The 15,228-nt window shown below is 44.7% G+C and overlaps 1 protein-coding gene across 1 annotated transcript in view; it reads left to right on the top strand.

Moving 5' to 3' along the window:
- The window catches only part of LOC115093677 (neurabin-1-like), a 476,950-nt gene that overhangs the window by 380,775 nt on the left and 80,947 nt on the right, over positions 1-15,228 (top strand). The window contains exon 13 of the mRNA XM_029605797.1: positions 7,745-8,075. Coding sequence (XP_029461657.1) covers positions 7,745-8,075 — 331 coding nt within the window. The remainder of the gene's footprint in view (positions 1-7,744; positions 8,076-15,228) is intronic.

The raw sequence follows: 15,228 nt of genomic DNA, 5'->3' as shown, positions 1-15,228 counted from the left end.
GGTACTCACCCATATGTGAGGACTACCATCCTGCTTGTCCTATGTGAAAGCAAATGTTGCTTACCTGTAACATGTGTTCTCACAGGACAGCAGGATGTTAGTCCTCACATATGGGGTGACATCATCAGGATGGAGCCCAATCACGGAAAACTTCTGTCAAAGTTTCCAGAACTGGCCCCTACTGGGCATGCCCAGCATGGCACTAACCCTGCAGCCTGCAGGGGTCCCCCTTCAGTCTTATTTGAAAGCTATAGGCAGTGCCGAAAAATAAACACAACAAAACGTTACGAACCCAACACAGCGGGTCGGGGTTTCGTGAGGACTAACATCCTGCTGTCCTGTGAGAACACCTGTTACAGGTAAGCAACATTTGCTATTTGCAACATAGTAAAATTGGGTTACTATAAACAAAGGATGCTTAATGTCTGAAACAATTATTAGTACCTGAAGATTTTAGATCAGTGCTCTAGTCCCTCGTATTCTTGGGACTGGACTCTACTGTAATTCACTTCTTCAGGATCTGCCAGCAAATTTATTGAGGACATTTCAGTTTCTTTAGAATTCTACAGCCAGAGTATTAACAGGAACTTCTAGGTATGGCCATATTACACCAGTTCTAACAAGGCTCTATTGGTTGCCAATCCAGTATCTGCTCCAATTCAAAGTACTGATGCTAATTCACAAGATAATAAGTGATAATGCACTAAGGTTGGAGCAGCTTTATATGTGTACACCCCCTTCCCATCTAGGCGAAGTTTGGTATTTAGCTATATCAATGGCAGGCCCAGTAATGTAGAACAAAATGCCTGAACTGGGCACATTCGAAAATCTTTTTTTTTTTTTTCAACATAGAAACATGGCTGTTCAAACAGAAAATATCTTCAAAGGTGATTCAGTAGAACTGAAACAAATCTGTGTACCTGGAAGATATAATTGGGCAAATTGACAAACTAAAGGGGAGCAAATCAACTGGGCCAGATGGTATACATCTTAGAGTGCTAAAAGAAATGAAAAATGAAATTGCGGACCTGCTATTAGTAATGTGTAAGCTATCTTTAAAATCATCTATGGTTCCTGAAGACCTGGAGGGTTGCAAATATAATGCCACTTTTTAAAAAGGAATCAAGGAGTGATCCAGGAAACAATAAGTAAGATGTCAGTCTCTACTTTTTTGCATGGCACAATCGTAAAGAACAAAATTGCTGAAAATATAAACATGCATAGTTTAATCGAACAAAGCCAACATGGATTTAAGCAAGGGAAATTTAATGGACAAGTGCAAAGTGTTGCATATAGGGAAAGATAACCCATGCTGTAGTTACAAGATGTTAAGTTCCATATTAGCAGTTACCACCCAGGAAAAAGAACTAGGCATCATAGTTGATAATACATTGAAATTGTCGGCTCAGTGTGCTGCGTCAGTCAAAAAAGCAAACATGTTAGGAATTATTAGGAAGGGAATGGTGAACAAAACAGAAAATGTCATGATGTCTCTTTTGCTCCATGGTGAGACTACACTTTGAGTACTGTGTACAATTCTGGTCACCACATCTCAAAAAGGATATAGTTGCGATGGAGAAGGTACAGAGAAGGGCGACCAAAATGATAAAGAGGATGGAACAGCTCCCCTATGAGGAAAGGCTGAAGAGGTTAGGGCTGTTCATCTTGGAGAAGAGACTGCTGAGGGGAGATATGAAAGAAGTCTTTAAAATCATGAGAGGTCTAGAACAGATACATGTAAATCTGTTCTTTACCTTTTTGGATAATAGAAGGACTAGGGGGCATTACATGAAGTTCGCAAGTAGCACATTTAAAGTTAATCGGAGAAAATTATTTTTAACTGAACGCACAGTCAAGCTCTGGAATTCGTTGCCAGAGGATGTGGTTTGTGCAGTTAGTGTACCTGGGTTTAAAAAAGGTTTGGATAAGTTCTTGGAGGAGAAGTCCATTAACTGCTATTAATCAAGATGACATAGGGAAAAGCCACTGCTATTACTGTCATCAGAAGCATGGGATCTTAGTATTTGGGTATGTACCAGATAATTGTAGCCTGGATTGGCCACTGTTGGAAATAGGATGCTGGTCTTGATGGACCCTTGGTCTTGACGCAGTGTGGCAATTTCTTATGTTCTCATGAAGTCTTGCATCACCAATCTGTTATAATATTTTGAAGCCATAAATAAGCATATAGATAAAGATGAGCCACTTGGTATAGTGCACCTGGATTTCCAGAAAGCATTTGACAAAGTCCCTCATGAGAAATTTCTTGATAAAGTCATGGAATGGGGCAGTGTCCTATTTTGAATTGGAAACTGGTTTAAAAAAATAGAAAACAGAATAGGTCTAAATAATAAATTTTCCCAGTGGAGAAAGGTGAATAGTAGCATGCCCTGGGGATCCGTTTTGAGACCACTGCTTTATAATATATTTATAAATGACCTGGAAATGGGAACAAGTGAGGTTATCAATTGCTGATGACACAAAATTATTCAAAGATGTTAAATCACAAAAGGATTATGAGAAATAGCAAGATCATGCAAAACTGGGAGACTGGGCATGCAAATGAAATGTTTTTTAATCTGTTTATTATGAGTCCACAGAAATGAAATGAACCATTGTAATACAAAAGAAAACAATAAAACAATGGCATTAACAATTAGGAATGATACAATGTACATAGTAACAATAAAACAAAAAAGAGCAGACTCAATTTTCCCCTGGTTAACTATTTCTGCAAATAATGCAGAACATACACACTCACATTCTATCTCATTCACATCACATTCAGACCACTGTGGCTAAACTTTTTTTTTTTTTTTTTTTTTTAACATTATCCAGTAAATAGAATATGAAGAAAACATCACAATTTCCTAATCCGCAGCCATATCTAGAAATAAGGCCCCAGAGCCAATACGCATTTAGGGTCCGTGATCCTTCTTTCAGCGATAGGTTCCATAAAGGCCGTGTGCTGCATTGATGTCATCCACAATCAGAATGTTGGTGATTCATCCAAACTCCAAAATTGTAATATATTTTTTACTAATAAGAGGGAAATAGCCAAAACTTTACATTCACTCACCCCTTGGCAATGAAAAATACATGTCAGTCAAATGTAAGTAAATCATTTTGCCAGACCATGGAATAGAAATGGCTAATACTCTTTCCAGATAGGCACAGACCCAAGACCAGTAGGGATGCAATTTGACATTCGGTAAACATGACATAAGGCTCCCTCCTGGATGTTGCATTTCAAGCACAAATCATTACTCCACAATTTAATTCTCGCTCTCCTAGACCTGGGAAGATATATATTTATATAACTTTGAATTGAATTTTTCTCAGATCAATAGCTATAAAGTACTTCACCAATAAGAAGGCCCTGGAAATATCCCCTTCATCAAAAGTGTGACTCATATCCTTGCCCAATCCGCAGCTAATTTATGAAGATGGTAGTCCTTAAGATCACATAGCATTAGAACCCAAGTTGAAATTTTGTTGGATTTGGGAATAGTATCAAAAAATGTTATCTTCATCTGAACATGTAAACTCGCCAACGATTGACAGTAGGGCCGGGCTTGAAAATATTCAAAATGTGTGGAAGGGGAGAGTCCATTGATAAAGTTGCAATAGGAAGTAAATACAATATGATTCAAGGTCAGTTAATTGACCAGTACGGTAGGGCCCTTAATGTTTCCAATCCTGAAATATAGATGAGCCCATGCCAGCTGGAGTAAGCATAATAGAGTACATTGTATGGTCATTGTTTTAGTAGTCCAAATCAGGCATTTTAAGGTTCCAGCTGTGATCTGAAGACTGCTACAAATTACCAGGCTTTTGGCCTCTTCCTGAATGTGAGGAGGTCTGAAGTTACTGGGAGGTCTAGAGGTAGATAAGTCAGACAGTGGGAACCAATCCTGAGAATATTATCTTCCTAATGTTGTCAGTTGAGTGCTTTTTAATGCAAAGACCATGTTTTCCAATATAGTACAGTAGGGCACTGGTTGCCAGTGAAGGGTTTGTAAGAGTGGAGTTTAACATAGTTCATGCTGCTGCATTTTGTATGAGCTTCAGGCGTTGGATCAGCATTTTTGGTAGCCTGGGAATGAGGGAGTTGCAGTAGTCCAGGCAGGAGATTACACCTAACATAATAAGGTGTTTCCTTGCTCTTTCTTGTCACTTCTTACTATATTCATACTACTGCTTCCAATATTTTCTTTGTTATCTTCCATAAAAAGACTGAGAATTCCATTTTCTTCCAGCAAGTAAAGTAAAATTGAGCTTTCTTAAGGGATAGTGTCCAATGTTGCTCATTGACCAGCCAATATGTGCATCCATATATGAGAAAAAATATGAGGGGGGAGATAGCACATTCAAAAACCTGCAAGGTATAATTCAGGCACAAGAAGCAAACTTTTTTTTTTTAGAGGAAAGAATGCTCTAGTAAAAGAGGTCATAGTATGATGCTCCAGAAGGATGTGACTCAGGAGCAACATAAAAAATATTTCTTTACATAAAGGGTCATGGATAAAGGGAATGACCTTCCAGTAATAGAGGTGGTAGAAACAGTACCAGAATTCAAGGAAGCATGGAATAAATACAGAAGATCCCTAATTGCAGAGAAGTGAGGGGAAACTGCAGAGATCAACTAGGGTCTATGGCATTGCATTAGGAATTAAATTGCATAGAATAGCTGGGTATATTTATCCTCATCCTGCCATCATTTTCTGTTTCTGTATTTTTGTGGATTCCTTTATACTCCCTTCAGCAGCACTTAAGGACCCAATTACCTATAAAATTCATAATCTGTCGGAAATCAGATTAAGATCTTCCATCTTCGCAGCAGAAAGCTGGATCATTAGTCTGTACCTGCATATGTACAAATTATGTAATGACTTGTAAAGGAAAATAATAAAAACAAAAGTTAGGGCTGTACCCTGCAGATCTGTGGCTTCAGTGACGTACTATGATGTGGAAGATCTTTGGAGGGTGGCCAATGTAACCCCAATATTTAAAAAAGGCTCCAGGAGCGTTCCAGGTAACTATAGACCAGAGAGCCTGACTTCAGAGCTGGGAAAAATAGTGTAAACTATTCTCAAGATCAAAATAGTAGAGCATATAGAAAGACATGATTTAATGGGACACAGTCAACATGGATTTACCCAAGGGAAGTCTTGCCTAACAAATCTGCTTTATTTTTTTGAAGGGGTTAATGAACATGTGGATAAAGGTGAACCGGTAGATGTAGTGTATTTGGATTTTCAGAAGGCATTTGACAAAGTCCCTCATGAGAGGCTTCTACGAAAACTAAAAAGTCATGGGATAGGCGGCGATGTCCTTTCGTGGATTACAAACTGGTTAAAAGAAAGGAAACTGAGTAGGATTAAATGGTCAATTTTCTCAGTGGAAAAGGGTAAACAGTGGAGTCCCTCAGGGATCTGTACTTGGACCGGTGCTTTTCAATATATATATATATAAGTGATCTGGAAAGGAATACGACGAGTGAGGTTATCAAATTTGCGGATGATACAAAATTATTCAGAGTAGTTAAATCACAGGCAGATTGTGATACATTACAGGAGGACCTTGCAAGACTGGAAGATTGGGCATCCAAATGGCAGATGAAATTTAATGTGGACAAGGGCAAGGTGTTGCATATAGGGAAAAATAACCCTTGCTGTAGTTACACGATGTTAGGTTCCATATTAGGAGCTACCACCCAGGAAAAAGATCTAGGCATCATAGTGGATAATACTTTAAAATCGTCGGCTCAGTGTGCTGCAGCTGTCAAAAAAGCAAACAGAATATTAAGAATTATTAGGAAGGGAATGGTTAATAGAACAGAAAATGTGATAATGCCTCTGTATCGCTCCATGGTGAGACCGCACCTTGAATACTGTGTACAATTCTGGTCGCCGCATTTCAAAAAAGATATAGTTGAGATGGAGAAGGTAAAGAGAAGGGCAACCAAAATGATAAAGGGGATGGAACAGCTCCCCTATGAGGAAAGGCTGAAGAGGTTAGGGCTGTTCAGCTTGGAGAATAGATGGCTGAGGGGGGATATGATAGAGGTCTTTAAGATCATGAGAGGTCTTGAACGAGTAGATGTGGCTCGGTTATTTTCACTTTTGAATAATAGGAGGACTAGGGGGCATTCCATGAAGTTAGCAAGTAGCACATTTAAGACTAATTGGAGAAAATTCTTTTTCACTCAACACACAATAAAGCTCTGGAATTTGTTGCCAGAGGATGTGGTTAGTGCAGTTAGTGTAGCTGGGTTCAAAAAAGGCTTTGGATAAGTTCTTGGAATAGAAGTCCATTAATGGCTATTAATCAATTTTACTTAGGGAATAGCCACTGCTATTAATTGCATCAGTAACATGGGATCTTCTTAGTGTTTGGGTAATTGCCAGGTTCTTGTGGCCTGGTTTTGGCCTCTGTTGGAAACAGGATGCTGGACTTGATGGACCCTTGGTCTGACCCAGCATGGCAATTTCTTATGTTCTTATCTATAGTTGGTGATCCCTTACAGATCACAAATGGAAAAAAATATTTATAGCTTTTTTGATCTAATTAATAGTACCAGAACATTGTTGGTTAAAGTGAAATATGCTTTTGTGAAGTGTTCTTAAATACTGCCAATTCTGATTGCCAAAAAACAAACCCTCCAAAAAATTGAAAACTGAAAAATTAAAATAAAAATTAGCTATTTTGCTGAGTCTTCTCCAGTAAACGGTACAAAACATTTAATTATGTAATGGTATATAGTAACTTGTCAATTTTTAAGAATACGTAGGGAATAATTTTGAAAAGGATTTGCACACTTAAAACTGGGTTGCACATGTGTAAATGCACTTTACTTGTGTAAGTAGGCTTTTGAAAATTGCTACAATATACAGTATGCCATTGAATTGTCCATAGGATATTCATGTTCAAGTGCACTTTACATATGTAAATGGATTTGAAAATTGTTAGGATAATGTTACATTTACACATGTAACTCTTTTCAAAATTACCTCCATAGTTGGTTTTTTTTTTAATTGCAGTTATGGTAGCAGTTTTAGAGGCAACTGAAATATCACTGCAATAAAGTGAAGTGTCACTCAAAGGGGTGTATCTGCTCTTGCAGATTCAAGCGTGGCTATGTTGTCCTGGCACATATTAGGAGTGCTTTCTGTGGACAGATTTGAATTAAAGTTGATAGAACTGGAACCTCAAATTTACCTCTAAATCCATCAACGGAGAGGGCCCCTGATTTATGCATAAGGATGGACAGACATAACTATTGTAATGGGTCGTTTCCTCTGATGAAATGCATCTAAAAAAGGAAAGAATAAGATGAACAGTGTTTGGTACTGGAGGAAATTACAAAGAAAAAGCATTGAAATAGGATCATAGAGGTATTTGATCTAATGTCTACTGTTATGCACCACACTGAACAGCTGGTTCAAGTGAGGATACAGACAAGTGTGGTCACATAAAACCATTATTTCTGAAAATGCAGCAAAAAAGAAATTAAACATGGCAGTGCTTCACATATTGTAATGCAAAAAAAACTGTTTTGCTTTTTTACAGTGATAAGTTACATTAAAAATAACTGGCTGGCATCAACTGCTATTTTAGCGATTCACTATAGCTATAAAATGCTTTGCATTATAGGACCAATGTAGATAAGGGCTTGCTGTTCTGGAGGTACTCTGATTTTTAAATATCAATTTACTATCTTTTTGTCATTTAAACTATACAGGATGAAAATGAAAGTAGAAGTATTCAGTATGGAGAGTTTTACACCCCACTGGAAATCCAGTCGTCAGAAGAAAAAGAGGAGCACACCAGTTTGTCAGAATTTCATGATGTAGATGATGAAATGACTGGAAAACCTGAGCCAGCTGAAAGCATAGGTAGTCTGCTGGAATCAAGTCCTTCCATTTCTAGTCATTCTTCCCCAGTTCACTGGCCCAATACTGAAAACAGTATTGGCACAAGTCCATTTACTAGTGAGATAGAGGCCTTAAGTTCTCCAACAGGATACTCAAAAAATGCCAACCTGACGGAATCAAAAGGAAAAGAGGGAAAAGGTAAACTTAACCATTACATTCTCTATATAATCTGCAACATATGTTTAACTCTTATAGGAGCGTTGCATTACAAACATAATTATTGCATTCTGTCAAAACTTCATCTTTTACATTTGTACTTTATATAAAATTTATATTAGGAATTGAAAATTGACATGACCATGATGATGATGCCACTAGCTGATTTATTTAAGAAACTGACTTCCATCTCATCCTGCTACACCAGTCCAGCCATAACAAGTGGGTTATTTCCCCCTACCAGCAGATGGAAGCAGACAGCACTGATTTCTCCTGTGACATCACAGCCACTACTTATTTTGGTACTAGCACTGAGATTCCAGTATTTTCTACATCCAGCAGATGGTAGGATTGGGCTAGTGTAGCAGTTTGGTCTTGGATCCCAGATCATACCCCAGGGCTAGGCCACTGGCTTAGGTTCCCTATCCACGAGGGTGTCTTTGGTTGAGCCTGAGCAAGGAGCACAAAAAAAAGGATGAAGACAATGAAATTGTCAGCAAAGTTAGATAAGTGATGTGCTTTGTCAGGAGGTTTTACCTGCGTTCCCCCTTGCTCTGTAATCTGTCTCTCCTGCCTCTCCTCCCCCCCCCCCCCCCCCCCTCACCTGGTTTTTTCACCTACTCATTTGCTCCCCTGTTTAAAAAGAAAAAAATAGAAACCGAGGACGGGACTTGTCTAGGTTAGGGGCTGCAGTGGGTGAAAGGTTCCAGAGGTGGCTGTTTCGTTCTGGGGTGTGCTAGTGGCTGCAGGGAGAAGGAAGTGCTGATTTGGGCAGTTTTGCGGTTGCCATTGGTGGCGCCTATGGAAAAGGAGGGGTGTGGACAAGCCCACTGAAGGAGTGAGACTGAGGCCTGCAGGGTCCTCCGTGCGATGTCAGAAAAAGGGCTGATATGTTTAGCTTGCATTTCCTAGCGTGTAGCAGATGGACTCAAAACAAGTGGGTATAGTGTGCTCGTGCTAGCAGTTGGAGACGGATCTGACGTCAGCACGGGTACATATACCCCCGCAGGAAGTGCAGCAATTCAGTAATTTCCGTCTCCAAAGCAGTTTGGAGCTACCTCACGCTCGCTGAGCGTGTTTCCAAATTCTAACGACTAAATTCATAGAAGACACCTACTTGAAGACGAGCCCCGCACTCCTGCGGTGATACCATTCGGTCACTCCCCCAGTTGAGTTTCCCGAGGTGATTTCCGTGGTCCCTCGGAGGTGAGTGCCTCGGTCCGGTGGCCAGATTGCGGCAGGGACCTAGCGCCCGAGCGAGAAGGGCTCGGGCCTGGCTGAGAGGCGCCTCGGTCCCGGCGTGGACTTCGCCCCGAGCGGACGAGTTCGGCGGCTTAGAGGCAGCGGGTGCATTTCCTCGAGCACGGCGGTGAAGGTATTTCCCCTCTCCCCCCCGCAGCCGGAGACCGCCCGGGTTACAGCCGGGAAGCGCCGAAGATCAGGTAAGGCGTACATCTCTTACTTTTTGGTCTCCGAGGTACGAGGATCGGCGGCGTTGTCGGTGGACGACACGCCGTGGAGGTCGCCATTTTGTCTGCCTTGTTAAGGTATTAAGCGCCCAGGATAGGCACCTGTGGAGGGGCGCACAACGCAGCATATACATTACTAAGCGTATGTTTTGTGCGCATATTGTATATTATTGAGCGCATAGTGCTGTACGCATAAATTTGAGCGCATACTGTATATGTGAGCACATATCGTATGTTCTTGAGCACATATAGCTGAACGCATATTCTGGAGCGCATATTGTATATTACTGAGCGCATAGTGCTGTACACACAAATTTGAGCGCATACTGTATATTTGAGCGCATATCGTATGTTCTTGACCGCATATAGTTGAACGCATATTCTTGAGCGCATATGTTATATTTGAGCGCATATTGGATATTATTCACCGCATAGTGCTGAACGCATAAGCTTGAGCACATATTGTACGTTATTTGAACGCATAGTGCTGAACGCATATTCTTGAGCGCATATTGTATATTTGATCGCATATTATATATTATTAAGCGCATATTATTGGTATAAGCCGGCACCCTGCATTTGCAGCGATCGAACACTTGAACGCCCCGGCGTTTCCAGGGGCGGCGCCTCCTGATTCCGGCGTGAAAGCTCTTGGCCTATGCTCAGCGTGCCAGCTTAGAGCCACGCAGAGCGAGGAGCCAGACTCCCTTTGTGCCCAATGTGAGGAGGCCGTGGGAGCCTCGGGCCAGGACCAGTCTCAACCGAGGTTTACCGACAGTTCCCCAGGGGCCACCCCGGATCTAGCGGGGCGCCCTGAACAGCCAGGAATTCCGGGGGACCTAGTACCCCGGCGACTAGAGACCGCTTCCATTTCCTGGGTTGACTTATTTAAGGGGATCCACGCCTTTGTACAGATGCAGTCAGCGTCCCGTCCAGGCCCTGCTGCCGCTCCAGCTGACCCTACCCCTGGCCCTTCTCGCCCTTATTGCGGGCATCCGCCTCCGGGCAGTCCCGCTCATGCGGACCCTGATGTCTCGGAGGACGAGTCAGAACCCCCCGAGGAGGGATAACTTCCCTCGGGGATAGAGCCATATCGAACTATGAGGCGGTTCTTTCCCAAGGAGGATCTCTCCGACCTGGTCTCTCAGTGCCTGACGCAGTTGGCTATTCCAGGCCCCAGCACCATGGCGACATCTATGCAGAACCCCCTACTGGAGGGTCTTCGTCCCACAGCCCACCATTTCCCCTTCCTGCAAGCAGCGCAACAGCTGATCGATCTGGAGTGGAATGCGCCGGAGGCCTTATTCAAAGGGGGTCGGGCCCTGTCCGGCATGTACCCCCTGGACCCGGCAATCAAGGATATACCGGCGTGCCCTCAGGTGGACGCCTTAGTTAGCGCTGTGGTCAAGCGCACTACCATTCCAGTGGAGGGGGGGGGGGGGCGGCCCTCAAGGACGCTCATGACCGACGCCTGGACGCCATCCTGAAGCACACCTTTGAGGTAGCAGCTCTGTCTTTGCGAATCGCAACCTGCTGCACCGTGGTAACGCGTTTGTTTGTCACAGGTCAGGAACAATGCCCCGGCAGCTGACATGGAGTCAGCTCTCTCGTTCCTTACGGATGCCACCTCCGACCTAGTCCGTACGACAGCCAAAGGGGTCTCATCCTCAGTAGCAGCCTGGAGGCAGCTCTGGATACGAAACTGGTCAGCCGACGCCCCTTCTAAGACACCTCACTAGAAGGCCGTTCAAGGGGTCTCTTCTGTTTGGCAGCGACCTAGATAAACTGGCCAGCACATGGGGTGCCTCTCCAGTACCTCGACTGCCGGAAGACAGGTCCAAGAGGAACCAGCGCACCTTTCCGAGGCCCTCCAGAGGTAGAAGCTCCCAACGCTTCACTCCCTATAGGAGTCGCTACCAGGCACCTTGTCCTCAGGCCAGGAACCAGTCCTTTCGGACCAAGCAGCGCAAGAGGGGAGCCGGCTCAGGTTCGGGTCCCGGCCGCACCCCCCAATGAGAATCAGCCGATCCATCCGGGGGTCGAAGCCATAGGGGGAAGGTTAACCCTCTTCTACCCCAGGTGGGTCGAGATTACGTCGGACCAGTGGGTCCTCGCCATCATACGAGAGGGGTATTATCTGGACTTCCATCACATCCCTCCGGACAGGTTCGTGGAATCTCAGTGTCCAATCCACAAGAAATCAGCACTGGAAGCTACCCTGGCGAGGCTCCTGTCCTTGAAAGCCATAATCCCAGTACCTGCATGGGAAATGGATTCTGGGCACTATTCCATTTATTTCATGGTACCCAAGAAAGAGGGCACTTTCCGGCCCGTATTGGACCTCAAGTCAGTCAACCGATACTTAAGGGTCCCGAGGTCTCGCATGGAAACTCTGCGCTCAGTCAAGACCGCAGTACAGCCAGGGGAATTCCTCACGGCCTTAGACTTATCAGAAGCCTACCTGCATATCCCGATCCATCGGGATCATCAGTGCTACCTACGCTTCAAGGTTCTGGGACAACACTTCCAATTCCGGGCTTTGCCCTTTGGGTTAGCCACGGCGCCGCGGACCTTCACCAAGGTGATCGTAGCAGTAGCAGCGGCGCTCAGACGGGAAGGAATCCTTGTCCATCCCTATCTAGACGATTGGCTGATCAGAGCGAAATCACGAGAGGAGAGCCATCGGGCAACCAACAGAGTGATCGCCCTTCTGGAAAGCCTGGGATGGGTAGTCAACCTAAGCAAGAGTTGCCTACAGCCTTCCCAATCACTGGAATACCTGGGAATCCAGTTCAACCCCCAGGCAGACAAAGTCAGCCTCACTACCAAGAGGAGGTTAAAACTCCAGACGTGTCTACGGTCCCTGATGGGAGCCAGTCGGCCCATATCTTGGGACTATCTGCAGGTTCTCTGTCTCATGGCATCCACCCTGGAAGTGGTACTCTGGGCAAGGGCCCATATGAGACCACTACAACGCTCCCTCATCTCTCGATGGAGCCCTCGCTTCCGGAATTACTCCGTGCATCTACCTCTACCAGCCAGACTGCGGACCCAGCTACGGTGGTGGTTGCAGTCCGACCACACGAGCAGGGGGTCGAAGATGTCCTCCCCCACGTGGACTCTGCTCACCACAGATGCCAGCCTGAGTGGCTGGGGAGCACACTGCGAAGAGCTTACCGCCCAAGGGCGGTGGAACATCAACCGTCTAGAGGCACGAGCAATCCGATTCACATGCCTGCGATTTGCCCACAGACTGAGGAACAGAGCAGTCAGAGTGATGTCCGACAACGCCACCACGGTGGCATACATCAATCGACAAGGCGGAACCAGAAGCCAACAGGTGTCCCTAGAGATAGCCCCGCTGATGGCTTGGGCAGAGGCGAATCTCCAGGACATCTCCGCCGTCCACATTGCCAGAAGAGACAACACCGCGGCCAACTTCCTCAGCAGGGAAAGCCTAAATCCGGGAGAGTGGCAGGTGTCCCCCACAGCCTTCCAGATGATCATGGATCAGTGGGGGATTCCGGACATGGACCTGTCCGCTGACAGGTCCAATGCTCAAGTACCCAGATACTTAGGCCGCAAGCGAGATCCGTTCTCTCACGGGATAGACGCCCTGGTTCAGCCATGGCCTCCAGGGACTCTGCTATACGCCTTTCCTCCGTGGCCCCTGCTGGGCGCCCTGCTTCACAAGATTCAGAGGCCTAGTTCTTCTAGTGGCACCAGACTGGCCCAGAAGACCTTGGTTACGCGGACATGAGAAGACTACTGGCAGGGGAGCCCCCTTCCCCTGCCTCCTCTCAGGGACCTGCTTCGTCAAGGTCCCATCCTCCACGAGGATCCGGCTCAATTCTCTCTTACGGTCTGGCCATTGAGAGGGCTAGACTGAAGAAAAGAGGTTACTCGGAGCCGGTGATAGATAAACTCCTCCGAGCTTGCAAGTTTTCCACATCCCTCACCTACATAAGGATCTGGAGAGTATTTGAAGCCTGGTGCGACACTCATGGCACCAATCCACATGCGACCACAATCCCTATTGTTCCGGATTTCCTACAGGATGGGCTTCAGAAGGGTCTCTCCCTAAGCTCCATCAAGGTTCAGGTGGCTGCGCTGTCTTGCTACGGTCCCAGGAGGGATGGCAAGACCATTGCCACGCACCCAGATGTTTCCCGCTTCCTGAAAGGAGTCAAGCACATTCGTCCGCCACTGAAGTGGCCAGTGCCCCTGTGGAACCTCAACATAGTTTTGGATTTCCTCGCAGGATCCACCTTCAGACCCCTTCGGGGCCTGTCTCTCCGTTCGCTAACTTTGAAGATGGTGTTCTTGCTGGCAGTGTGTTCCGCACGCCGCATCTCAGAGCTACAAGTGCTGTCCTGCCGTGATCCCTTTCTCAGAATCACTCCTGAGGCTATCCATCTTTGCACTGTTCCCTCACAATTTCACCTCAACCAAACCATATCTTTGCCAACCACGGCGGGCTTGAAGAAATCAGAAGAAGGGCGTTTGCTACGCCATCTTGACATCGGCAGATTGCTACCGATTATTCCACCGAAAAACAGAAATACCCCACAAAGTGCACCAGCTCACACCATTGTTACCCAAGCAAGAGACCTAGGAGTAGTAATAGACACAACCGCCTGAATTTAAAAACATTCATTAACAACAGAACCAAGAGCTGCTTCTATAAACTGCAGGTACTAAAAAGAATTAAACCTCTCCTTCACTTTCAAGATTTCAGATCAGTCCTCCAAGCTGTAATATTCTCCAAAATAGATTATTGCAACTCTATCCTGCTAGGTCTCCCTTCCTCATCCATCAAACCTCTTCAGATACTCTAGAATGCGGCAGCCAGAATCCTGACAAACTCCAGTAGAAGAGACCACATCTCTCCCATTCTCAAAAATTTACACTGGCTGCTGGGCAGACTGGATGGGCCGTTTGGTCTTCTTCTGCCGTCATTTCTATGTTTCTATGTTTCAATCCATAAAACTATCCACGCCCAAGCCCCTCTTAACCTCCAAATCCCCCTCAGACTACATATTTCATCCAGACCCATCAGAGAAGCTTACAGAGGTTCCCTACTTGTTCCCCCAACCAAATCTACGCACCTTCTAACATTCAGAGATCTGGCCTCTTCTACAGTGGGACTTTCTCTATGGAATATCTTACCACCTGATCTCAGACAGGAACCATGTCTATTAACATTCAGAAAAAGGCTCAAGACTTGGTTATTCAATCAAGCCTTTCCAGAGTCTATCTGAATCACCACAACTATTAATAGACATTCAGCATAATGTAAATAATTACTAATGTAAAGTTACTCTGACTCTTTTTCTCCTTCCTCCCCCAGTTCTGCAACCCTGTTTTATTGTAACTTTTGCTCCTCTCCACTTGTTAAATGTTCAAGGTTACTACACCCCCGTTACCTGTAAACCGGCATGATATGATTGTATCATGAATGCCGGTATATAAAAGCTCTAAATAAATAAATAAATAATATTGACTGGGTAAATGTATGATCGGGACATGCTAGAGATAACATTCCTGGATGGAATAAATGATAGCTTTATGGAGCAATTGGTTCAGGAACAGATGAGAGAGGGAGCAATTTTAGATCTAATTCTCAGTGGAGAACAGGATTTGGTGAGAGAGGTAATGGTAGTGGG

The sequence above is a fragment of the Rhinatrema bivittatum genome, chromosome 6, assembly GCF_901001135.1.
Source record: "Rhinatrema bivittatum chromosome 6, aRhiBiv1.1, whole genome shotgun sequence".
Lineage (NCBI taxonomy): Eukaryota > Metazoa > Chordata > Amphibia > Gymnophiona > Rhinatrematidae > Rhinatrema > Rhinatrema bivittatum.
This window is presented reverse-complemented; position numbering and strand designations above follow the sequence as displayed.